The sequence below is a fragment of the Aspergillus bombycis genome (genome assembly GCF_001792695.1).
Source record: "Aspergillus bombycis strain NRRL26010 chromosome Unknown contig00187, whole genome shotgun sequence".
In the NCBI taxonomy this organism is placed as follows: domain Eukaryota; kingdom Fungi; phylum Ascomycota; class Eurotiomycetes; order Eurotiales; family Aspergillaceae; genus Aspergillus; species Aspergillus bombycis.
In genome coordinates, this window is record NW_019170189.1 from 1 (window position 1) to 24,722 (window position 24,722).

Genomic DNA, 24,722 nt, shown 5'->3' on the forward strand with positions numbered 1-24,722 from the left:
ATGATGGATCCCTCGTCTAGGGTACCAATTATGTGGCAGCGCTTTCCTAGGAATAAACCAAAACGTCTCCGGGGCGATCGATGCAGCTGTTGTGTTGGCATCAAGTACAGACAATCCCGAGGGTCACTCCAGGAAAACCGTCATCAGATGTGTGGTTGGCTCTTCAACGAGGGCGTTTGATATGTGCATCAGATCCATCGGGTTACTACGGTAGGCTACGGCAAGCCAATGCTGCCAGTCCGCATTTATTTATTTTGCGGATTTTCGGGATGTTTTCTGCCGGCAGAATATTTTTGCTTAATAAGTCCCGGAAGTCTAAATAGCAAAGTTCCTTGGGGGTTTAATCCTAGAATTCTATATCGATTTAGTAAAAGTGCTTAGTGATATTTTATTACTTTAATAATCTTTTTATATCAAAAGATATTGATGTTAAATTTTATATATAGACTATATATATAGTAATCTATCTATTCTATTAAAAAAATTTAAAAAAATCTAAGTCTAAAGCTTAAGTATAGGAAATATTCTAGTGAAAATTAAATCTATGTGACGATATATATATCTTCTCTACATATATATAAAATATATATTTTTAACCGTTAAAATTACTCAATATCTTTTTTATAGATTTTTTATAGATATATATATATTTATATAATCTTGATATCTCTAGATCTAGAATTTAAAAATGATATCTCTTAATATAAAAAAGTTGTTAAAATAATAAAATATTACTAAGTATCTATACTAAGCCTGTAGAGAATTCTGGGGTTGAACCCCCAAGTAACATAAGTTGGCTGTTTAGACTTTCGGGCCCTGACTAAGCGACCAAAGCGGTCAACAAAGCAGTGAGTATATCCAACCAAAATCTAGAGGAAAATGAATAAATACGGACTGGCAGCATTGGCTTGCCGTAGGTAGGCAGGGAATACCATCCATTTCCATGAACGTGAGGCAAATGAAACAACGGTCTCAAAACTCCCCCTGTGGAATAATTAAGTTGAGCCAAAATTTCCCGATACCGGAGAAAAGACCGATGAATTAACTAACTCCAGAAGCCACACGGAAAATCCCAGCAGGTAATGGTAAAACTTTGATTAATAACGAGAGCTTGTTGCGTTTCCCTGCACTTGGAAATCGCGGATGTGTACTTTTAGGCTTTCGGCATAAACCCTCGAAAAATACCGGGGCATACCAACCTTACCGGTTACTCTCGCCGGCAACGAGCCGAGTATTTCAATAATTACATAAATTATGCCAGGAATATTTCGGTTCATGTATAAAGAGGAACCCACCACCTCCCCACACAAAAGAGGATCTTCATTCCATTCATTCGCTAGGCCATGATCAGACATGCTAAAATAGTGGATTGAACCTGTGACAGTAAGCATTGTGCCTCATCCCAGGGAAGAAAGCTGTGTGCAGTCAGTCTCCTGACCGCACGCCTTTGATTCATTGCCCGGTATCCTCGAAATTGTCGAGTGCTAATTCCAAACCGAATGGCGGTAGAACAATTCCACAGAAGTCCGCTATTGATCCCTCTAGCTTCCTGAGGAATACTGTCCCTAAGCCTGCGATTCGCACTACTTGGATATTTCCCGACATATGGGTGGATACAGGCGATGAATAGAGCAGGCTGTTGTCAGGTGGAAGAGCGCGGTTTTATCATATTCAAGGGACAATACAGCTGCGATCATTTGGGCCATATCTTGGTGAATGTCTGTGTTGAATATACAAGTGGAAACATTGAATGGGAGGTGCGCAAGTATGACGACGTCAAATACCGTCTGGACTTTGAGCAAGCGCTGTGAACATTGGAGGATGCCTCTTCGTTGTTGATCCGCTGGCCGTGTATATTACTTCAAAATGTATCAGTATCGGGGTTGTCCCTATGGTTGGGTTCCATTCACTGAAACAGGTGCGGCGCATTGTAGGATCAATGGAGAAATGTGGTCTGTTGCCTACTTAGCATCAACAGCAATTAGTCGATGTACGATTGATTGGGTTGAAGGTTTTCTAACTACTGGTCAGGTGGACATATACTCTGCATGCTGCAAGGATTGTTCAGCCGGATTCGATGTAGCCCTAACTAGAACCCACCACACTAACAACTTCTGTTGTTGGGAAGAGAGTGGGGGGTATGCTGTACGAGAGAACAGGGGTACACGCTTGAGATGTAATCAAATTTTATGTCCATTTTAGTATTAATCCGTGAGAGTAAGGTTGTGGACAGTACGTATAAACATCTAACTGTCTCGTACTCAGCAAGTAAAACCCGTACATCGTCCGCTGTTCGACTGTTGTAAATAATGATACAATTTCCAGGCAAGACATACGGCGAAGTTGATCATAAGTTGGGCCCAGCTTTAAGAACCTCGGATCTCGCATGATCTCGCATAACGTTTCGCAGAATTTTGCCCGATGGATTCTTGGGAATCGCATCGAGGAACACAACTCCTCCTGAAACACGCTTAATGTAAGAAACCTTGGAGTTGATGAAGGTAGCGATCTCATCGGCAGTGGCAGTCATCTCTTTTTTCAAAACAACATACGCTCGGGGTCGTTCGTCATCGTTGCTAATGCCCGGTCAGTTATCAGTCATCTCATTGTGCACGTCATGTGCTGGAGCAGGTAGCTTACAATGGAACCCCAATCACCGCCACGTCGGCCACAGCGGGGTGCTCCAAGAGTAGAGCTTCCAGCTCCGCTGGTGCAACTTGGTTGCCCTTTACTTTGATCAACTCCTGGAGCAGGTTAACATAGACGAATTCAATCGGAGATTCAACTGGCAACAGCCCAATATACGGACCTTTTTGCGATCCACGATATACCACTTCCCCTGATTGTCAACATAGCCAATATCTCCCGACTTTAGCCAGCCATCGGTTGTCAAAGTATCTCTGGTTGCGGTAGGATTGCGCCAATACCCTTTCATAACGTTGGGCCCGCGGACCCAGAGCTCGCCTCGTTGATTGCGTCCCAGCTCGGTGACCTCATCTTCAGCCATCACCTTGGCCTCGCAGTTGGGAACGAGCTCGCCCACGCATGCCGAATCCGACCAATCTAGAGGGTGCCATGCCATGACAATCGAAGTGGTTCTATACGTGAGATCGGTCAGCCGTCGTATCAATCACAATCGCTTTTTCCGTGCGGGTGGTGTACGTACTCGGTCATGCCCCAGCCTTGCTTGATATTGACCTTTCCCTCCGGCCACAGGGCTTCCGCCTTCTCGGAAATCTCCCTTCCAAGCGGCGCCGCCCCACAGAAAATGGTTTCCACACTGCTCAAATCGTGCCGTTTGGTTTCGGGGCGCTTCACCATGGACACAACGATTGGAGGCACCAAGGTGAGGTCAGAGATGCGAAACCGTTCAATCGCCTGCAAAAACTTGACAAAATCATACTTGTCCATGATATACACGGGCACGCCGCGCATCAACGCAATGCTTATGAACATGTTCTGCGCCATCGCGTGGTACATGGGCAGTAGGCAGAGCCATTTCCCCCGCGCGATGCGCTCCCGGTGGTCGTTCTGGAGGTAGAACAGGAAGTTGTACTGCAAGATATTGGCGATGATGTTCTTGTGACTCAGCTCCACACCCTTTGGGACGCCCGTGGTGCCGCTCGAGTAGTTCAAGGCCAAGGTCCTGTTGGCCAATTCCGCGGTGGAGAGCTCGTCCCAGGCGAACCGCCGGCCTTCCTCCTCCTCCCCGATCAACTCTCCCCAATACCGATAGTCTGGGCTGGAGAAATCGACCGGCTCCTTCGCTGCGTAGAATGCGTCATTGAATAGAAAGACCTGGTGGGGGCCGAGTCCCGCCATCTTGGCGGCTTGCACACCGGTCTCGATGCTCTTTTCCGCACAGATCAGGTACGTTGCTCCGCTGTCTTTCAACTGGTAGGCCAGCTCCCGTGGGATGTACGCCGGGTTTGCACCGGTGAAAACACCACCGGCCATGAGAATCCCCATGTACACGACGGGGAAGAACAGATTGTTTCCAGAGAAAAACAGGATTCGGTCGCCGGTCTTGATGCCCGACTTACGCAGACCGACCGCAAAGCGTTGGCTCCAAAGTCGGAAATCATCGTGGGTGAGAAAATGGGTATCGGGTCGGGCGGCGTCGATGAAACATGGCTTTGTTTTGGAGATGGGGTGAGTGGGGGATTTGAAGACCAGGGTGGCCAGGTGGGCGTTGGGGACTTCAATCTTCCAACGAGATTTGACTTCCATCGTGATAACAATCAAGTGGTGGTACTAGGTGTAGGCAGAGCAGGGGGTACTGTTGGCGAAATGAAGCCGAGGGGCTCCTTATAAATGCCTGCTACAAAGCCGAACACAACCGTTAGGAGAGTATCCCGGAGAATCTTCTAATTGCCACGGCTGAGGCTACCAATTCTATGACTACCTCTGATGGCTGCCAAATGTTGACCCTAATATTAGAACGGTATAGAAACGGAAGAGTCTTCATTAGGGTCAGCATTGGATGTGCGGCAGTCACGTCGGTAATCCGATTACCTTCTTGTCTTGCAGAAAATCCCGGGCCAAGAGAAAAGGCCGAGCCAATACCCCGAACATTTCGTACTCCGTCCTCGCAGATACACCAAATGCCCAATTGAGTTGCCACTGTAATGTAAGCAGCTGACGTGTACCATTGAACGCTATATGATGATAAACAATGTCACCAATCGACAGCACTTCAGCAATACGGAACATCATTCTTTCTTCACCATGGAAACAGGCCAAGGTGACAGGGCTTTGCATGACTTCCAACCGCTGGCCCATATTCCGCCTCTTCACAATGGCATCCCCCCCGAGTTAATCGACCGGTTTGACCCGGTCTTCGTTGATTACTACCAGAAATACAATGTGGGACGCCTTCACTGGGACGAAGTACCCATCGACGAGTTTCGAGCCAACCCCTCCAAATATACCATCACATACGGCCGCGCCACAGGACCCGATGTTTTTCGAATTACAGAACAAAAATGCCCCGTGCGAGGAGGCGAGATCACGATCCGGATCTTTGAGCCTGCTCCCGTCATGGATAGTACGGGACTCCCAAGGCCGAGAGCAGCATTTGTCAATTTCCATGGCGGCTGTTGGATCGTCGGGGGGCTTTCGAGCGACCATGGGTACTGCAAACAGCTGGTAGATGGCCTCAACGGTGATCTGGTTGTGTTCGACGTGGATTACAGACTAGCCCCTGAGCATCCGTATCCTGTTCCCATAGAGGACTGCTGGGCAGCGTTTCAGTGGGTACGTCAGTAGATGCACGATGAGTATAGCATCAAATCTCACTCGACTAATTGAATTTTCAGATCCGACGGGAGAAGCTGGACGAATTGAATCTCGATCCTATGCGATTCGCCGTCGGTGGAGTGTCTGCAGGGGGCCATATCTCAGCCGTTGTCGCACATCTTTGCAGAGACAACCAAATTCCTTTACGCCTGCAGGTGTTGTGTGTTCCAATCTGTGACTTGCATAATGCTTTCACCCGCGATGGCAATTTTGATTCGGAGTCTTGCCCCTATGAGTCCTATCGGGAGATGCAGTTCAGTGCCGGGATGACACAACACCGGATGCAACACTGCTACCGCCAGTTTGTGGGGCATTTGGGCCAGCAAAGGCAACCAGATGTGAGTTGCCACCCAGTTTGCGAGTCACGGATCGTATCTGAGAAGTATGACAGGATTGGAGAATTTCTCCTATTTTGGCACCCAGTTTTGTGGATCTGGCGCCAGCACTGGTGTACACGGCCGAAATGGACCCTTTGCGCGATGAAGGGGAGGCATACGTAGCAAAGCTGGAGGCTGCTGGCTGTCGAGTTCGTTTTAAGCGTGTGCGTGGGGCTCCTCATTCGTTCGCGGTGCTGGATGGAATACTCGAGTCAGGGAAGATGTTTAACCGAGAGGTGATTGAGGTACTGAAGACAGAGCTTTCATAGGTGTTAGATTTATACTGAAGTGTATTTTCCTGGTCACGAATGAAATCAGCTTCATCCAGAGATATTTTCGCGTATAGCTTGATAATGAAAATGAATAGCGGTGGCAACAGGCTCATTGTGCTGCGGTATAGGGGCCTGACGTAGCCGAGAATTCCATGTATCAGATCGGGCATGACCGAGCCCCAAACATATCCATGGTTTCCATTTACGGAGAGGCAATCCGGCGTCGGCTTTTATTTGGCACTCCTTATGCAGGGAATACCAAAGAACAGAAATGGTGGCTTGTTTTTAGCGTCGGTAAACATCATCTCCTTGAAAGTATAATCTGTGGGATCGGGAATATATAAAGTTGAGCCGCCTGCCCGCTCCTCATTGCACCAAACTTGGTCCTCATGACTAGCCCATTCTATCGACAAAATGGATTCGGACAAAATTTCTGAGCCCTCTGGCGAGGCTACCTCGACTGCTCTGCGCCATATTGAAACAACCAATAGCGTCTTTCTCCCGATTTCCCGTGCTGAATTCGAGAAACTCTACCTGAACCCCAAAACCTCTCACAAAGGTCAGCTTCACAAGACTTTTGGAAACCCTACTCCAATTGCTCTGATGGGATTCCTCATCGCTGCTCTTCCAATGTCCTGCATTCAGATGGGCTGGAGGGGTGCTGGTGGGAACGGTGGTGCCATTCTGTGAGTAATGCTGTAGTGACGGTGTCAGTTTGCGTGGAACTGAGCAGATTTCGCCAGCCCCGTATACATCATTTTTGGCGGGTTTGTGCAGTACCTTGGCGCTATTGGCGAATGGATCATAGGGAACACCTACCCATGTGCCCTGTTCTTCACATACGGTAAATAGTAGCCAGAAGAGCGGTGCTGGGGTCATGGCTTGCGGAACTGATACGTGATAACCAACAGGATCGTTCTGGCTCGTGAATGGGGCATCGCTCATGCCTTTCTTTGGAGTCGGCACCAATTACTCTCCTACGGGCAACAGCCTCGAAGGTCAAGCAACGCCCATGTTCTATTCTACCGTTGGTGGGTGTTCGTCCACACCCTTTTTATATCCAAGCAATTCTGACTGTTGACTGGAAGCATTTTTCTACGTGTTCCTCGGCGTTCTGACGTTTATTTATACGATTTGCGCTTTGCGTACTAACTTGTGCCTACTGGTTGGTCTGTTCATGCTCGTCATTGATGTAGGCTTTTTCTGTGGTGTTTACTTTCATCTCGCATTGGGCCATGACGCTTTAGCAGCGAAGCTACAAATTGTATACCACTGACCCCACCCTACCCTTGCTGGAATGATCTTTGTGTGGCTAATTCTTACTGAGGCGGCCGGTGCATTGACCTTCGTCCTTTGCATACCGGTTAGTTACCTTTTTGTCACACAAATCTTTGACGCAGTCGATTTTCCCATCGCTTTACCCGTTGGGGAGTTGGGCACCGCCATTCTCGGCAAATCAGAAAGAGCTCAGAGGCAGGCACGCAAAGTGCAGCAAGACCTGCCGTATGATCTGACTGCGCAAGAAACGCCTGTCTAGTGCAGTGGGAATAAGATGTCTTCTTTCAATTACAAGCTTGGTCAAACAAGAATATCACCATTGAGCCGACCCGTAAGGTCGTACCCAGATAGGGAGCGTACGGGGAACTCAGAAGCATTGAATGTACCAGGGTAAAAAGGAATACGGCTTCCATTTGAAACGTTTTATCCCAATGGTAGATCAACTGAACTAAATCAACAAAGTCAATTGTGCTTGCAACACCAAGAAACTGTTAGAGTAGAGTAAGCACCTCTAATGAGCAATGCGTTTGTAGCCAGGTCCTCGAGTGAGCCCATACTGACTCTTGGGAGGCTGTCAGGCTCTATTCCGGCCGCGGGCTGTAAGTTTAGACTACATCTGGAATGGAGGATGTGGTATCACACTGCCACAGGCATCATTTCTGCCTAAGCAAGTGATTGGTGTAGGGTTGAGCATAGATGACTTGCACCGTGAGAGTGCCACTCCATGTACGCTATCCGCAGTCCGGTGGTTATATATTCCTCGTCACGCCCAACAAATATGACCAACGCGTAGATACCGTTTCCTCAACCAGCCATCCTTCGACATCTTATGCGACTGTCTCTTACTACTCTATCGCACCTCCGATATGTTTAGGCATGGGCAAAAAAGGTAAAACAAATGTTCTTGCATGTATAGCTTCTAAGCTTCTAATATTGAATCCCCTCTAGTAAGAACACATCAAACCCTGCCATTCGAAAGCCCTTCGGGGAGGAGACCTCCAGGATTTTCATCAGTGCCCAGATAATAAGAGATATCCCCGCCAGAGAACTCGACCGCCGAAAATCCATTCCCCAGGAACTCAAACGGATTGCCACTCCAATAGTCAATATGATAATCTTCAAACCGGGGCTCTTTCATGACATCAAAATAGAGCAACCGGGAGCCGGGCCACATGGCTAGCCGGCCATTCTTGTTCCCGTTCTTGAACCAACTGGAACAGGGGCCACTCCATGCCGTGCGCTGGATGTATAGATCTGCGTGCTCTGCAAACTTTTCGCATACATCTGAGCGCGGAGTGACGGCTTTGATGTTCTCTTTTTGCATCTTCTTGACGATAGTGGTAATGTTTTTGACCAGCAGCTCGCTCACGGGCATGTAGGAGCCGTGGCCGAATGGGCCGTAGGGTCCCGCGATGGTGAAGTAGTTTGGAACTGAGGGAGCTGTTAGCCATATTTCCGACGTTGTACGTGGACAACCACTTTGTCTCTTACATGCTGGGATGGCGATGGAGAGGTAGGATATCAGTCTCTCTCGAAACACATCTTGCAGGTTACTTCCATGCGCCACAATTGGGAAGCGAGGGATGAAGGACGTATCGAACCTGTCACAAAGATTAGACGGTAAATAATTCGAAGGGGGTCATGGGTCAGCATACCCAGTCGCACAAATGATGATGTCAACCTTGTGTTCCTTGCCTTCATGGTCGATGAATCCTTCCGGGGTGATCTTCTTCATCATCTGGGTGAAAACATGGACATTTTCACGGGTAAGAGACTCGAGGAATCCATTTCCGGGCTGATGTCAGTGCTGGCTGTCAGCTGTGTTACAAATACGGAGCTGTCTTTTTCGAGAAGGATGTTCATGATGGTTACTGACAGTAGGGCGTCTGCAACCGACACCAAAATCCGTAGGAATAATCTTGTCCGCAATGTCGGATCGGTCCCCGAGCTTTTCCCTCATCTGCTTAGTTGCAAAACGCCTGGCCTGGCTGGCTTCCGGTGTCCCATTGAGAATGAATCTGAAGCGCAAATTCAACTCGTCTTCGATATTCTTGCTGTACCGCTGCAGCTCCAGTGGGTTTTGGCGCCACCGTTTCTTTTGCTCTTCCGAATCTGTATTGCTGTCAGCATTGGATTGGCGGATCTGACAGTTAGTACAATCCCCCCTTACATTCAAAGTTGGACCCGTTCGGCCCGGCATACTGTTGCGCGAAACCGGCTGTCACCCATGTAGGAGACCGGATCCATGTATAGAGCTTTTCCACGTCCGGGGCGATATTCGGTGTAATCTGCACCCCACTACTGCCCGACCCAATGACGGCGACTTTCTTTCCCCTGTAATCAATAGAGGTGTCGTATTGCGCTGAATGCGTAAGAACGCCTTTGAAGTCATGTAGGCCGTCGATGTCCGGCCACCTCCAGGAACTGGTCTCTCGTTTAATATTGGCTCCTGCCATTCGGGGGTCAGCATGCGGAATGACGTACTTCAAAAAGCCCCCATTGTTGATAAACACTTCAGCCTCCTCCACAGAGATCATTCCTGTTCTCAGGTTCTTGACGCTGATTTGCCAGACACCCTTGTCCTCAGCCCAGCACGCGTAGACCACTTCATGTTCAAACTTGAAATATTTGCGTAGGTCGAATCTATCGACAACATCGATGAGATACTGCAAGATATCCTCTCCGTAGGAATAGAAATGCCTCCATTCTGGCTTTCGTGCCCACGTAAACTGAGGTTCTTGGTCAGCGAAGGAGACCAGATAGTTGGATACAAAATCACCCGGTCATACCTGATAGTTGTTGGAAGGCACGTCGCACGCAACACCGGGATACTTATTTTCCAGCCATGTCCCGCCTACTTCGGGGTTCTTTTCAAAGATAGTAAGGCTGAGGTTGTTCACTGTTTCTGGGAGAAATCTAGCCAGGTTGATACCCGAGACACCGGCTCCTAAGGATAAGACACGAAGCGGCCGCTCGGTTCCACATGGCTGCTCTTTGATTTGGTAACCATTAGAGTTTTCCCGTGGCCAACCGTACAATCCAGGGAGTTGTTCAAAATCGGGTAGGGCAGGCTTATCTTCTGCCATATCAACAGAGCCCATGGTGTACAATGATGAGGGTAACTTGAGGTGGTTTCTAGATCCTTAGACAGCCGGTAGTCAGCTCCGTCTCGCTAGCTACTTTAATACACCAGTGTTAGATGTACAGATGCTGTTTAGGAAATATTGCAACCACAATTTGAAGGCATAGCCGCGACGATAACGGTACCGGGATATATTTACCTACCAACGTTTGCCGACTCGGCATATCGCTGAACCTTGTCCCCTCACTCCACAAGATATTGATTCACGAGCCACAGTCATGACCAGCGGATGCCACCAATCATTGGCCAATGTTTGATGTATTTAAGCCGAGTAAATTTGGAGAAAGACTGCGGGCTCGGAGAATGCCTAGCGAAAGACCCCGGCATAGTTTGAAAGCGGTAGTTTCAGGAAGGACACTCGGCATTCAAAACCCAGAAATCATAAATTTCAAGGGAGCGTTTTGGAGTCGGAATACGTAGCATAAACTGCGATCGGATAAATATGAAAATGTTGCCATAGTCCACATACGCAGCCACTGGCCCTCCGGATCAAGGATTGGTGGCGCAATGACACGCAACGAAATTGTTCAACCATTTCGGTGCGATGAAGCACTGCCAATCGTTACATGGAACATTCCATACGATGAAGCGTGTGACAACCACATCTCCAGAACACTGGGCTGTTCACGGCCTTTCCTCATCATCTCCCGCTCCATGAGTAGCACCACCGATGCGGTTGACAGGATCAGCAAGGCACTGTCGAGCGCTCACATCGCAGGGATCCATAGAGGCATGAAGCCCCATACCTGGTATTCTGAAGTTCTGGAAATCAGCAAAGAGATCGAACAATCCGGGGCAGACTCTGTGATTACCATTGGGGGCGGTAGTATTATCGACGGAGCAAAGGCTGCAGTTTTCGTAAGTTACCTTACCCAAACCTCTCTCTGCTTACCTCAAAGTTACCTAGGCTGTTTCAAATGAGGTGGACACCATGCAAACAATGGACGATTTATTCAGAATGAGCCACGAGCGTCTTACACGCGCGGATGGTTCAAGCTGCCCTGGAGTGTTGAGCTCAGAGCTAGGCTTAAAGCCGTCAGCAATACCGATAGTAACTGTCTCGACGACTTTATCGGGCGGAGAGTATAACCATGTTGGTGGGGCTACTAACGATCTCACTAAGCTCAAGCAGCTTTTTGTTGATCCTGCACTGTCAGGGCCTCGCGTGATTGTCCTGGACCCGGTTTTGACTCTGGGTGTCCCTCAACAAGTATGGCTTTCAACCGGCATGAGGGCCATTGATCATTGTGTTGAAAGCTTTTGTGCAAAAGAGGTTACTACCGAGGCGTCTGATACAGCATTAGCCGGGCTGAAACTCTTGATACCTGCATTGCTACGCACCGCGAAGGACCCTAAAGATCTCGACGCTCGCCTTGCCGCTCAGCGCGGGGCATGTGAGAGTATGAAGGGACTATGTGTTTACCAAACGCCTCTAGGTAAATCAAATTCTACCTCCCATGACCCACACACCAAGTGTACACGTGTCAGATCCTGATTTCCACTGCTAGGCGCATCTCACGGCATTGGACATCAACTTGGCCCCTTTGGAGTGCCACATGCAGGTCAGTCCATATCATGCGTGAGATGACTTCTACAGACATTGACTGCCGTCACAGAAACCAGCTGTATCCTGCTCCCCGCAGTGCTGAAGTATAACTATTCGGCAAACTACGAAAGGCAGGCCAAGCTCTTCGCTATAATGTGGGAGGACACAGTGGTGTCCGAGGTCCTGCGAAAACATTCGCTCTCTCCAGGTTCAAGTGATCTTGGGGATCTGTTGGATGCTATTATCTGCGAGCTTGAGCTGCCGCGCAGCTTGAGGAGATATAGAATAGGAGAGGATCAGCTGCGGTCCATTGCAAAAAATAGCTTGAAGGACGCTATGTGCAGGACCAACCCCATTCCTATCACCACCGAGGAACAGGTTATGGCCATTCTAGAGAAATGCTTCTAACGCTTACGGCTGTGTCGCGGCTCTCGATAGGCCAATATACATGTAGGAAGTACATTCTCCTGCCAGAGGAATTTGAACATGACGAAGAGCTTAACACCTCTGAGCTAGCGTGTGAGAAAAATCCAAAGTTCCCTCTTTGATATGCTGTGTCAAACTACCCACTCAAGTCTGTATTGCGTTTCTGCCACTTTCTATCTAGCCGGAGTGAATTTTCATCATTAGAATCATGCCCATTCTCAACCCGTGGACCCTCCTTTTACAAACCTCCATGTACGTGGTAGCAGCGATTTCTAGTTGAGACTGACCCCCCAGTCACTCCCTTCATTACCATTCCTTCGGATCTGAAGTAAAAGTACCACACGAACGTACATGCATGGCCGTAGGTATACCATTCCCGTCTTTATTGAACAAGGCTTGCAGGAGAAGTCCTACTCTAGAAACAACTTTGGTACATGGGGGTCAAAAGTCTGACTACACTAGCGCCTTTCCGCCGACGCGTCAAAAAACTGTACTTTCTTCAACTATCTACTATGCTATCATTATGAGGTCTTTTGGAACCGAAATTAGTAGAAATAGAAAATTGAATCAAGAGCTTTCTACTGAGATACGCACGGCAATTATATCTTATTTAGAGAATAATATATTATCTACTTAACTTACAAAATAATTTAATATCTGTTGCTCTACTATTTACTCAACTAAAAAATACTTTCAGTATTATTATATTTTGAAAAGTAAATCTAGAAAGGGCAGATCTTAGAAGTTTACTTTTACTGAAAAGTACTATATATATCTATTTATCTGCCGGAGATTTAAGATAGACTATAAGATCCTGATTACTAGTAGTAGTTTTTTAATCTTTTACTCTATTATTAAGCGTGTACTTAGAACTTTTTATTTAAAAAAATAGAAGACTAAGAAGTATATATCTCTAAGATCTAATATAGCTAAAAAATATCTTTAATTCGCGTGTATATAGACCAATTCTATCTATTTATCTAAAATAATATTTTCGGACAAATATTCTATCTAACAAAAGTCGAATAATTTAACTCAATATATATTCCGCTTTTCTAATAAAGTATATAGAAAAGATCTAGTTAATCTAACAAACTATAGAAAAGATATTTCTTAAATAGTTTAGGATACTATATAGATTGATAGTCGATCTGAATTAGTTATTCTAAAATAGAATAAATTATTGTCTTGAGATAGATACTCTATTAAATCCTATTTTATCTATCTAGAAAAGGGGCTTCTACTAATCTATAAGTCTGGCTCTATATTTTAATAAAATAATATAAAGATTTATATTTCCTATAAAACACAGGACTGATTTGAAAGATATAGAATTTAGATACCGGATTAATATGTATACTTGTCTAATTTAAATTCTATTAAATATCTCTGGAATCTGCTTAAAAAGAAACTTTTAGAACTCTATTCAGAGCTCTTTCTAAGCAGTAGATTACAGATTGATTAGACACAATTTAGAGAGAGTATTTAAGCTGCTTGGTAGGCTATTTCTCAGGAGCAAATAGACCGCCTTATTCGCTCTATATTATATAGACTTCAGACTGTACACCTGGCACGCGGCTGATATATAAAGTATTGATATAGAGAATCTATATAATCAATTTATAGATTAATATTATTTAAATTGGTTGAGAAAATCGAGTTTGAATTCATTGTATTTTTTGCCGAAATGGCGGGTGTAGTCAGACTTTTGACCCCTAAGTTTACAAAGCAAGTCACTAGTCCACCCAAGTCGAAACGCGTTTACCACCATCCACGACTAGATCAGCGCCAGTGATCAAGCTCGCTTTCTCACCCGCCAGGAAAACGCATGCCTCCGCAATCTCTTCAGGAATGCCCCACCGTTTGACCGGGATGGTGTTGATAACCGGAGCATAATTGGCCCCACGTCGTTCAGACTCCACAGACGCTGTATATCCTTTAGCTTGCGCCGACCTGGTCATGCATGAAGTCACTTACTTGGAGTCTGGACCCAACCCGGCAAAACACAGTTGACACGAATCCCGTCGGTCGCATATGCGATGGCATCCGTCTTGGTCATGCCGAGGACCCCGGCCTTTGTAGCACCGTACTTCAAAAAAGAAATTCATTAGAAAGTCCTAAATTGTGGAAACTGACGATACTTCACTTACTCCGCCAGATGTCGGATGTGACATGATAGCAAATAGCGAGGATACATTGACGATGGAGCCTCGTTGTGGTGGCGCACCAGTTCTATGAAGATATCAGTATCCAGACAGTGTTATGAACTATCGGCAGCCTCTCACCTCGGCACAAGCTCTGTATCTTGCTTCAACATCTGCCTGATCTGAGCTCGTTGGCAAAGCCATGTCCCCTTCAGGTTTACGGCAACCAACGGGTCAAAGGAGGATGTTTCGAGCTCGTGGGTCCTCGCACGGGGATTACAGGTGATTCCCACGTTGTTGACCGCGTAGTGGATTCCCCCAAAAGCTTTCACACCGGCGTCGATGAACGCTTGCACTTCTGTTTCGGAAGAGATATCGACCTTCTTAACGACGGTCTGTACGGAGGAATCGAGCGCTTTCAGCTCTTTCGCCACGAGGTCGAGATCTTTCTTGTTGATGTCGCCCAGTAGAAGACGCGTACACCCTTCCTTGACGAAGGTATGGGCGATCGCTCGACCGATTCCGGATGCAGCACCGGTCACCAGTGCGACTCTGCGGAGATTCATTAGCGTCCGTAGTATATTGACTTCCTGCATACTTTACCCTTTCATGTATGTGATTGCTGGTGTCATTTTTTAGAAACAGGAAATAATATTTGGCGGAAGATATCTGTGTCCTTTCTAACCATTGGGGTAACACGCCACGTCCGTCATTTTATATCTCGATCCCAAAATCACACGCATATATTCGGCGAACGACTCAGGATCTCTCGGGAAATCGCAGTGGGCGTAACAGTTCGGGAATCAGTGGATGCTCGGTAAAGTACCAAATAGGAAGGTTAGCTGGCAATACAATTGAAGACAACGACAGGGACCTGAACATTGTTGAGCTAGCGTATACCGAAGCCCTACTGACCTGACGGATCGGCTTTCCCCTCAGCCCCTCAACCCCGCATGCACCTGAGATGGTACTGAATTCGGTTTGATAGATTGCTTGGGGTGTTTGGTTGGCTTGGCCTAATATTGCGATAGTAGTGTAGTTGAACTCCAGTGAAGAGTCAGAAGCAGCTACGTAAAAGTGTGTTATTCAGTGGTCATCTGTACTGTGATACCATCCCCAGCAATCTCATTTGCCCTTACATTGTGCTACTCACAGTATCTTTATTGCAGTCCGATAAGCCTTGTATATCGTTCTCGAGTTATATAGCCCTACAGAGTATGGTGGGGAGCAATACAGCTCTACAGCATATTGAAAGGAGTAATAGAGCAAAAGTAATAAAAGCCATGTAACAAGCTCCAGAATGTCCCTGTGATCTTCCTAGTTGTACGTCAAATTGACAAAGACGGTTTTCGTCTCCGTGTAATGCTCCAACGCTTGCTTTCCACACTCACGGCCGAGGCCACTTTGTTTGCTGCCTCCGAAAGGTGCCGATAGGAAATACCTGCTGATGCAGTTCACCCCTACCATACCCGAGTCAAACTCCGTAGCCACGCGCAAGGCCTTGTTGATGTCCTGGGTGAAAACCCCGGCCATCAAGCCATACTCGGTAGCATTGGCCTTCTTGATGACCTCCTCTTCTGTTTGAAAGGTGTTGATAATGGACACAGGACCAAAGACCTCCTGCTGATATATCTCGGCATCCTGCGGCACTCCACTAAACACCGTCGGCTCCAAGAACCACCCCGTTGTACCTACTCGCTTTCCTCCAGTGACGAGGGAGCCACTCTTCGTACCCCGCTCAATAAACCCAGTCACCCGGTTGAACTGGGCTTCATCAGCCAACGGCCCCATGGTCGTGGAGTCGTGGTCCGGGTCGCCGATCGATTGGCCCCGTTGCTCCAACGCCGCCTTGTATCTGGCGGTGAACTCGGCCTGGATGCTTTCCTGGACATAGATTCTCGTCGCAGCAAAGCATATCTGACCCGAGTTGATGGCGAGCGCATTGACACACCACGTCACCGCATTATCAAGATTGCAGTCTTCAAAGATGACCGCGGGCGACTTGCCGCCCAGTTCCAGCGTCACCCGCTTCAGATTCGACTCCGCCGCCATCTTCTGAATGAGCTTTCCCGTCGGCACCGATCCCGTGAAGCTAATTTTGCGAATCTTCATATGTCTTGCCAGTAAGGCGCCGGTACTGCCATCCCCGGGTAGCACTTGAAAGACACCAGCCGGGAATCCAGCCTCTTTGATCAAGTCTCCGAGGGCCAGCGCAGCGAATGGAGTCTTTTCTGAGGGTTTCAAGATGAAGCAGTTTCCAGTTGCCAAGGCAGGAGCTGCTTTCATCCCCGCGAGGGCAAGCGGCCCATTCCAGGGGACGATTCCCGCCGTCACCCCGAGGGGTTCATGGCGTGTGATCTTTAAGAAGCCATCGTTCGCGGGGTAGGACTGGCCGGTGAACTTATCAATCCAGCCGGCGTAATATCGGAAGGCTTCGGCGAACAGGCCGGTTTCGAATTCACCAAAGGCCTTGTATGGCGCGCCCATAGTGAGTCGGGTCAGCTCGGCCAGCATGACGGTGTTTTTTTCGACTAGGGATGCGAAGTTTGTCAGGATGGTGCGACGCTCCAGTTCTGTCAATGCCTTCCACGTAGGAAAGGCGGCTTCGGCGGCGGTCACTGCGGCATCAACGTCCTCCTGTCCGGCGACGGGGACCCGATCCGAAACTAGGGAATTGTCCTTGGGATTGTACACTGATAGATACTTGGATGTCCTTGATTCGACGTGTTCGTTGTTGATGAACAGCTTGGTGGGCAATTGCCGCGGGGAAGAAGTGACGGGAGCCATTATGACGCTCGAGGGAGGAGTTGACGAACTGTAGTGGAAACAAAGTGGGAGGTTGGGTTGCATAGGGATTCGACAATGTGATGTGAAGCAACACGGTTCATATACGCTGCTGCTCTATCAGATCTGCTGCATAAGCGGGAACAGCGACGGTATCGGCAAATACGACTTGAGCAGGAGTGAATCATTCCTTTTACTATGCTCGGCCAAGACTCTCTAAGTAGTGTTGCTTTCGGCAAATGCAGCTTGAGCAGGAGTGAAGCATTCCTTTTACAATGCTCGGCCAAGACTCTCTGTGCAGCGTTGCTTTCGGCCAATCGTAGGATTCGTCGATTGCCGAATATGTTGCGGTTTATCCCAGAACACAATCAAGTCTCCTGCTTATTGCAACACCAACATTTTGATACTCCTATGCGGCTTTCGGCATTTTTCTACTGTCCAGCACCAAGCTTGGGGAGGCGTTCGTCGTAATCCTAACAACATTGGAAAAGAATATAAGTATGTTTCCACATACAGCGACGGAGGTTCGCAACTTAGTTCCCACCCAGCCAAAATGTCACAGTCAGCGTGCGAGATCCCAGAGGAATGCTGGGCAGGTGGTAAGGTCACTTTACACCATTGAAAGGAGAAGGCTGACCCATCCAGTTGTGAAGAACGAAGGGCCAGACTTCCACGTGGAGATCGAGAAGGTCCCCGTCCCCGAGATTGGTATGAGATTCTGTCCCGACGTAACTGCAACAAATGCTCACTTTCCAGGCCCGGAGGATGTCCTCATCCGACTGAATACCACCGGCCTGTGCCTAAGCGATGTCCACTTGATGAGTAACGATTGGAACCTCCCCAAAATGTCCGCTATGGGTACGAAATGCGCCGGCCACGAGGGGGCAGGCGTGATTGTCAAAGTGGGCGAACGAGTCAAATGCCTGAAGGTGGGTCAGCGCGCAGGCTACAAGCCAATCCATGATGTCTGCCATACGTGCGAGGCCTGTAAATCTGGTCGGGAAACCTACTGCCTGAGTGCGATTTACACCGGGTGCCATGTCAATGGTGAAATATCCTTATCAGCCTGATCGGCGGTTCGACTGACACTAGATGCAGGGTCCTATCAGGAGTATATTGTGAGTCCCGAACGATACACCTCCCTCATCCCCGATGGCGTGTCGGACTACGTTGCGGGTCCCATTATGTGCTCGGCGTCGACCGCGTACTCCTCCATCAAAGAGTCCGGCTTGCGCGCGGGCCAGTGGGCGGTATTTCTCGGTACGTTTCCCATCCCCGGAGGTCTCGGCCAAATGACTGACGGTTTCGAGGTGGCGGCGGGGGTGTGGGCATTCAGGGTGTGCAGCTCGCGTCGGCGATGAGTCTGAGAGTCATTGCCGTTGATACCGGAACGGAACGCGCGGCACTTGCCCGGAAGTACGGCGCGGAGGAATTTGTCGACTTTAAGACAGAAGATCCGGTGAAGAAGGTGTTGGAGCTAACCGGCGGTGGTGCGCATGGTGTCTTTGTCACGGCGGTCCAGTCTTACCCCATAGCGCCGAGCTACATGGGTTCTCGTGCCGGTGCAAAGGTGATGTGTATCGGGGTTTCCCCTATGGGGAAATACCATGTTGATTTGGACACGACTCAACTGATCTTCCGGAACCAGTCAGTCCTGGGCACTCTGGTGAGCTCTTTGCAGGACGTTGATGAAACACTGGAGTTCGCGAGAAGAGGGAAGTTGACCTTGAATCCAACGGTGGTTGCTTGTCCAAGCTGAACGAGTCGGTGCAAAAGCTGAAGCAGGGAAATGTGGCCGGCCGTATCGTTCTCGACTTCAACATGCCATGAAGTCTCATGAGGAAGGATCATGGGCCCTTGGTTGCCTTGCAATTGCCAGTATCAACTTAGCAACACCATGGATATTTACTGATTATGGCTCTTATATACCTTAGTCTTTAATACGAGGCATCGTTTGATCTCCGGGCATACATTCAGTTTAGTAACAACGTACGCCAGGAGGACTATCCTTTATTTATAGCTGAGAACACGCCTTCTTAGCCTGCCGAGGCATGACGAGCCTTCCCTCCTATTGGCTTCTCGTATATCCGCCACAAAGCTTCTGTGCGTGACACATTGCTATCAAACTTTCTCGTTCCATATTCGAGCACCATAGTCGATACTTCATAATAGGACCATGCACCCTATGCCCCTCATGGTCCGATATCTGCCCCTACTTTACTGCAAAGACTGATTCCATTTTAGCTCGCAAGTTCTTCAGATTGCAACATATTGGACATGAGCTGTTCGGTCCTTTATTACGATCTAGTTAGTCGCCGTGTCCGATGAAACCATCAGCTTCGAGCCAGGGTTACCTTTACCCGACAAGGCCATTTTCACGACATTGGGTGCATAGAAATACCGTAACATTCCCCGGAACGACAAAGGATGGTCTAGCATTATTAACCGACTCTACCTTCATACTAATAGTAAGTTCCCCTGTAATGCGAGTCCAACACCGGGGAGGGTTGCATTTGCTATGTGCTAACTAACGCGGTCGAACACTGGCCTGGCTCCCAATTGTTGTTAGCTTCGGCTCGGTATTCTTGTGCGTGTGCGCGAGAGTATCTCCTGTGACTTTTCCATTCAGGAAGGTTCGGTAAATCAAGTATCTCGTGGACGGTAGTAACTTTCACCCAGATTAGGAATTCCGAAATGTTGATCCACTGGCAAGCAGCAATTCAATATATAAAAGCGGATGCCGGATGCTGAAGTGTACCTGGGATTTCTCTCGCGCACACATTTTCATCATCCAATGCTGAGCCATAAATATGATTGTTCTGGGAACTTTTTTTGCCTGCATCGTGGCTACTTTGACGCCCGTCGTCGCACACCCCGGATCTGCAAGCCACGCTGTGCCACAAGCGAAGGTTATTTACAACTTCGGTAAAGGCATCTGGCCGGAAAACATGATTGTCCGCCCAAATGGGCATATCATCGGCGGTCTGCTGACCTCACCCGAGATCTATGAGATTGACCCTACCAACGGCAGCTTCCACATTGTCCATGGATTCGAACACAAGACCGGTGTTCTCGGATTCGCAGAAACGGAGCCAGATCTGTTTTACACCGTCGCCGCTAACTTTTCCTTGGAGACCTTCGAAGGGGTCAGAGGAAGTCCCAGCCTTTACGAATTAGACTTTCGTCAGAGCCGCCAACGTACCGTGAACAAACTGTTGGACTTTCCAGGGGCTAAATTCTTCGACGGCCTCGCGACGTTGAACAGCGAGAAAGGCCTGTGAGTTTCCCCCCTCTGCTGATCCCCTGCATTAGCATTTTGACCATCCATTGACGGGTGTGAGCAGCTTGATCACCGGTGATGCAGCCACCGGTGACGTGTATGTGATTGACGTGAAGACCCGCACCTGGAGAATGGTGTACCACAGCCCCTCATTGAGCGGTAATTCCCTACTCCATATCGGCATTGACGGGATCAAAGTCTACGAAGATTACCTCTACTTCACCAACGCCGCCGAGCTCTTTTTTGCCCGAGTGTTAATCAACCGTGACACCGGCTTCTTTCGCGGCGATATCCAGGTCCTGATGAATCTCACATCGACCAATCTCTCCAGCCCGATTGACGATTTTACGTTTGGCCACGATGGTGCGGTGTATCTGACGGTTGCGCAGTCGGGTGTATACGTTGCGCATCCGCCGCTGTACGATGAGCCAGAACTCGTTACTCCTATCATTGGATCGACAGCGGTGGGGTTTGGCAAGACGGCGGGTGGGCTGCAGAAGCTGTATGTGACCAGCACGGGGGGAGACTTTGTATTCCCCAGTGGAGAATTTGTCAACCCGGCGCTTCTCAGTGAGATTCAAATCGTCTGTTGACGCGTATGACGAGTGAGACTCTTTCATCACATGCAGCTTAAGCATGAACTGGAGGGCCTGCTGAAACACAGAATCTGAACTCCATTCGTACATTCCACTCAACCGTCTGCTGTGCTCTCTTGAAATTCCCATATGGGATTCTTACTCTGGTATTTGATCTGCTAGAGGTCCCAAGATTAGAAGCTCTTCCGTCAAAGGACGGCAGAAAGTGCATGTAAAATTCTGAGTCTTCAGAGTGGAGTGTAAATGCCGAGACACGATATTTACTGTAATTGCCTTCTATCGAGGTCGATCCATCCTGGAGATTCGGCTTTACTACCGGTAAACCTACGACCGTGGAGTCCAACTGGCTAAATTCAATCTAGGATGGATCTCTATGAAGAAGCCCCTAGTTTTACTCACCCGCAAAGATGGGACTGTTCTGGGTGTCTGTGTGGAAGAGAGGACCTTTTCACACCCCTCCTGGACCTCTGTACTCATTAAACATATTGATGTATTGCTAAGGATAAAAACTACACCCATCTCAAAAACAGCACAACATATTGAATATAAATTTCCGTGGTGTTGAGGAATTTGATCAGGTAGGTTGGAAACAGACTTTGCGTGTGAATAGGAACTACAACTTCTGCAGTCTGGCCTCTATCAAGTCGATCGTGCTATCCAGGGCATAATCACTGGGAGCTTTCGTACTCCGCACCGCATTGGCCTGTGCACGGGTGATATACCTGGCCTCCACCGCTGGGTTGTATCCCAAACCACTCATCCTGGCCGCTTCGGTCTCATCAGATGCGACGTTGGTATTGCTCTTTCCATCAGCACGTTGGTACACCGTGACCACCACGGCCCCCCCCAACCCAATATTATGCTGCAAGGCCACCTTTGTATCCGGTACCAGGCGCCCGTTCGTAGCCACCCTCGCAGCTGCCAAGTGAGCTCGGCACACTGCGCAAGGCCCGTTGCACCGAGCGGGTGGCCCTTGGAGATCAGCCCCCCCGACGGGTTGACGAGAGGGCCCTTGCCTCCGTACGTGATATCTCCACTGCGGACTAAATAATGCGCTTTCCCCGTGTCGCAGAACCCCATCGCGTCCAGTGAAATGAGCTCGTTGGTCGAAAAACAGTCGTGTAGTTCACACACTCGGATGTCCTGAAGGGTGACGCCCGCCTCGGCCAATGCGGCCCGGGTGGCTCTTCTGGTCATGTCATATCCAACCAGCTCCATGGCACTGCCCGAGTATAGCAAGGGCCCATCGGACATGATCGATTGCCCCGCGATCAGTACGGCGTGGCTTTTTAGCTCAGGGTGCGCATCCAGGAACTTCTGGGAGACAACCACACCCGCGGCGGCGCCATCGGAAGTTGGAGAGCACTGGAGCTTGGTGAGGGGGTAGTGGATCATTGGCGACTTCTGGATGTCGTCAACGGTGTAGACCGTTTGGAACTGGGCGTATGGGTTGCGGGATGAGTGCTCGTGTGAGATACGCGCAATCTCGGCGAAATCCTGGGCGGTTGCACCATACCTAGCGAGCAGGGTGATCAGGGATGGCCCAGATTAGAGCAAAGATGGGAAGAGACAGGAACTCACCTCTCCATGTATTCTTTCCCCGCGTTGCCAAACAGCTGAGGGTTCTTCGGTAAGTCGGCCCACCCTCTCGTGGCCGACATCAACTTCACGCTCAGGTCATACGGGGTCGGCCGGTCCGTGATGTTGCTGACCAGTGGCCCGGCGGCCATCTGCTCAAAGCCAACAACCAGCACACAATCATGCAGACCGGATTTCACAAAGGTTCTAGCAAGGTGGAGGCCGGTGGAGCCACTAGCGCACGCGTTGTTGGTGTTGTAGATCGGGATATTAGTCATACCAAACTGATAAAACACCCGTTGCCCGGTACATGTCGGTCCGGTGGAAGTGTAACACGCGATTCCGGCTTCGACGTCGTCGTATGTAATGTGGGCGTCGAGCATGGCCTTTGCGCCGGCTTCAAATGCCAACTCGGTATATGGACGAGTGGCACGGGGCTTCAAAAACTGGGCCATGCCAACCCCGAGAACGTAGGCATTTCCCTCGTTTCCCTCCCTTGGTAGGACCATGTTGAAACGCAAGTAAGGCTAGATCGACGGTTAAACTCGATCAAACATGTTCTACACAACCCTCAAGAGAAAACCTACTTTTATAGAGTGAAGCCATCGAAAACCGAGCATGTTGAGGACCGCTCCTTACCGGTAATACCCGATGCACCTACTGTCAGGTACCAGTGTATTGTGTATTCTGGTAACATTACCGTCATACCCCGGTATTCGGTTTATCCTCATTCTCGGAAGCCGGATTACCGTCCAACGCATAACTGCTCAATGAAACATGGAATATATTATTTGCTTTGAGGACGTTGAGTGGCATACATCTATGCTACATAAACTCTGCTGCTTGTATATGCCATGCAAGCATCAGATTTTAGCCTTGCCCGGCAAAAAGGTCGGTCGACTATGAACGTAGCTGATCTGCTGGACTCCCCTATCCATCTCGCCCCAAAGCTCCGATCGTAGGAGAGCATAGACACTGTGATAGGTAGCAATTCTGCGTTAGTCAAAGTCCGACCAGGAATCGAGAGAGATGGTATCATACCCAGCCTTTGCTTTGGGGGCCCATTTGTTTGCCAGCCCCATGGCAACCCCGAGCATTCGATCTGGCTCGGCAATGGCGTCAACCAACCCGTCCTCCAGGGCCTCCACACCGGTAAAACGATGGCCCTCCAATAGCACCTTGCGTGCAACGCGTGGTTGCAATTTGAGCCGTGGGAGGATTCCCACCCCCGGGAAATACATCCCCAGATCGACCGGGGGCATCGAGATGAAGCCCCGTTTGGAGTTCATGACACGGTAGTCGTGTGCAAATGCCAGCGGACACCCTCCTCCGAAGGCATGGCCATTTACGAGGGCAATTGTGGGGAATGGAAAGTCCAAGATGGTATGCAACAACTAGAAATTAGATCGTGTCAGCTTCCCTACCTGCTTTCGGGCTGGGGTGCTCGCTACTAACCGGATAAAATCCATCTGCATTTGCATGCGGATTGCGTCTCGTTTCTTCCAGATCAAGGCCCTGGAAATTGAATTGTTAGTCTAGTCATCCAAGTGCGTAAATAATGGAGTTAATCTTTACCGTACAAAAGAATTTGGCGCCCTCCCCACGCGTAACGACGGCGCCGTTGGAGTTGGGCCCGAGCATCTCTCGAACGGTGTTAAAGACTTGAATCATCTCCTGGCAGAATTTGATGTTCAGTCGATTCTCAGCCCCCATCATCATCGTAATTATGAAGACGCATCCTTGCCTTTCCAGCGTCAGGTTGTCGAATGTTCCTATGCTGCGAATATCTTCCATTGTGAATGGGCTGAGATAACTTTGTGGATACAAGGCCAGCCGTATAGGAAATAGCTGCTGGATTTGTCATTGGTTTTGGGTTTTGACCTCAAAAAATTCGAACCATTCAATTCAGTCTCCCCTGTATATGAAATATGTCACGCATTGAGAGAAAATGGCTCGGTATTTCTGTGGAAAGCCCCGGGAAATATGCAGCGGCAGACCACC

General features: G+C 48.8%; 10 protein-coding genes across 10 annotated transcripts; 4 read left to right on the forward strand and 6 right to left on the reverse strand.

The window, feature by feature from the left end:
* Positions 1 to 2,347: 2,347 nt before the first annotated feature.
* ABOM_011449 (acyl--CoA ligase) lies at positions 2,348 to 4,230 on the reverse strand (the record flags this gene model as incomplete). Its single annotated transcript, XM_022538577.1, has 4 exons — positions 2,348 to 2,576; positions 2,641 to 2,744; positions 2,810 to 3,098; positions 3,167 to 4,230. 4 exons carry the CDS (start codon positions 4,228 to 4,230, stop codon positions 2,348 to 2,350), a joined length of 1,686 nt encoding a protein of 561 aa, XP_022383356.1.
* A 498-nt stretch (positions 4,231 to 4,728) lies between these two features.
* ABOM_011450 (alpha/beta hydrolase) lies at positions 4,729 to 5,944 on the forward strand (the record flags this gene model as incomplete). Its single annotated transcript, XM_022538578.1, has 3 exons — positions 4,729 to 5,256; positions 5,319 to 5,636; positions 5,690 to 5,944. 3 exons carry the CDS (start codon positions 4,729 to 4,731, stop codon positions 5,942 to 5,944), a joined length of 1,101 nt encoding a protein of 366 aa, XP_022383360.1.
* A 417-nt stretch (positions 5,945 to 6,361) lies between these two features.
* Positions 6,362 to 7,484, forward strand: ABOM_011451 (uncharacterized protein; the record flags this gene model as incomplete). Its single annotated transcript, XM_022538579.1, has 5 exons — positions 6,362 to 6,633; positions 6,691 to 6,791; positions 6,859 to 6,978; positions 7,036 to 7,211; positions 7,275 to 7,484. 5 exons carry the CDS (start codon positions 6,362 to 6,364, stop codon positions 7,482 to 7,484), a joined length of 879 nt encoding a protein of 292 aa, XP_022383361.1.
* Positions 7,485 to 8,183: 699 nt separating this feature from the next.
* Positions 8,184 to 10,326, reverse strand: ABOM_011452 (flavin-containing monooxygenase; the record flags this gene model as incomplete). The annotated part of the gene is made up of 6 exons (XM_022538580.1): positions 8,184 to 8,656; positions 8,717 to 8,826; positions 8,881 to 9,020; positions 9,102 to 9,337; positions 9,396 to 9,954; positions 10,015 to 10,326. 6 exons carry the CDS (start codon positions 10,324 to 10,326, stop codon positions 8,184 to 8,186), a joined length of 1,830 nt encoding a protein of 609 aa, XP_022383359.1.
* Positions 10,327 to 10,874: 548 nt separating this feature from the next.
* ABOM_011453 (iron-containing alcohol dehydrogenase) lies at positions 10,875 to 12,321 on the forward strand (the record flags this gene model as incomplete). Its single annotated transcript, XM_022538581.1, has 4 exons — positions 10,875 to 11,225; positions 11,275 to 11,803; positions 11,876 to 11,929; positions 11,984 to 12,321. 4 exons carry the CDS (start codon positions 10,875 to 10,877, stop codon positions 12,319 to 12,321), a joined length of 1,272 nt encoding a protein of 423 aa, XP_022383365.1.
* Positions 12,322 to 14,075: 1,754 nt separating this feature from the next.
* On the reverse strand, positions 14,076 to 15,049 carry ABOM_011454 (SDR family NAD(P)-dependent oxidoreductase; the record flags this gene model as incomplete). The annotated part of the gene is made up of 4 exons (XM_022538582.1): positions 14,076 to 14,266; positions 14,317 to 14,428; positions 14,490 to 14,571; positions 14,625 to 15,049. The coding sequence occupies 4 exons, from the start codon at positions 15,047 to 15,049 to the stop codon at positions 14,076 to 14,078; spliced, it is 810 nt and encodes a 269-aa protein (XP_022383357.1).
* A 751-nt stretch (positions 15,050 to 15,800) lies between these two features.
* Positions 15,801 to 17,270, reverse strand: ABOM_011455 (uncharacterized protein; the record flags this gene model as incomplete). Its single annotated transcript, XM_022538583.1, has 1 exon — positions 15,801 to 17,270. One exon carries the CDS (start codon positions 17,268 to 17,270, stop codon positions 15,801 to 15,803), a length of 1,470 nt encoding a protein of 489 aa, XP_022383358.1.
* Positions 17,271 to 17,820: 550 nt separating this feature from the next.
* On the forward strand, positions 17,821 to 19,097 carry ABOM_011456 (alcohol dehydrogenase 1; the record flags this gene model as incomplete). Its single annotated transcript, XM_022538584.1, has 5 exons — positions 17,821 to 17,834; positions 17,893 to 18,314; positions 18,360 to 18,527; positions 18,578 to 18,933; positions 18,981 to 19,097. The coding sequence occupies 5 exons, from the start codon at positions 17,821 to 17,823 to the stop codon at positions 19,095 to 19,097; spliced, it is 1,077 nt and encodes a 358-aa protein (XP_022383368.1).
* A 2,659-nt stretch (positions 19,098 to 21,756) lies between these two features.
* Positions 21,757 to 23,230, reverse strand: ABOM_011457 (uncharacterized protein; the record flags this gene model as incomplete). Its single annotated transcript, XM_022538585.1, has 3 exons — positions 21,757 to 22,061; positions 22,103 to 22,659; positions 22,725 to 23,230. The coding sequence occupies 3 exons, from the start codon at positions 23,228 to 23,230 to the stop codon at positions 21,757 to 21,759; spliced, it is 1,368 nt and encodes a 455-aa protein (XP_022383369.1).
* A 354-nt stretch (positions 23,231 to 23,584) lies between these two features.
* On the reverse strand, positions 23,585 to 24,515 carry ABOM_011458 (enoyl-CoA hydratase/isomerase family protein; the record flags this gene model as incomplete). Its single annotated transcript, XM_022538586.1, has 4 exons — positions 23,585 to 23,696; positions 23,763 to 24,115; positions 24,177 to 24,236; positions 24,297 to 24,515. 4 exons carry the CDS (start codon positions 24,513 to 24,515, stop codon positions 23,585 to 23,587), a joined length of 744 nt encoding a protein of 247 aa, XP_022383366.1.
* Between the last annotated feature and the right edge of the window lie 207 nt (positions 24,516 to 24,722).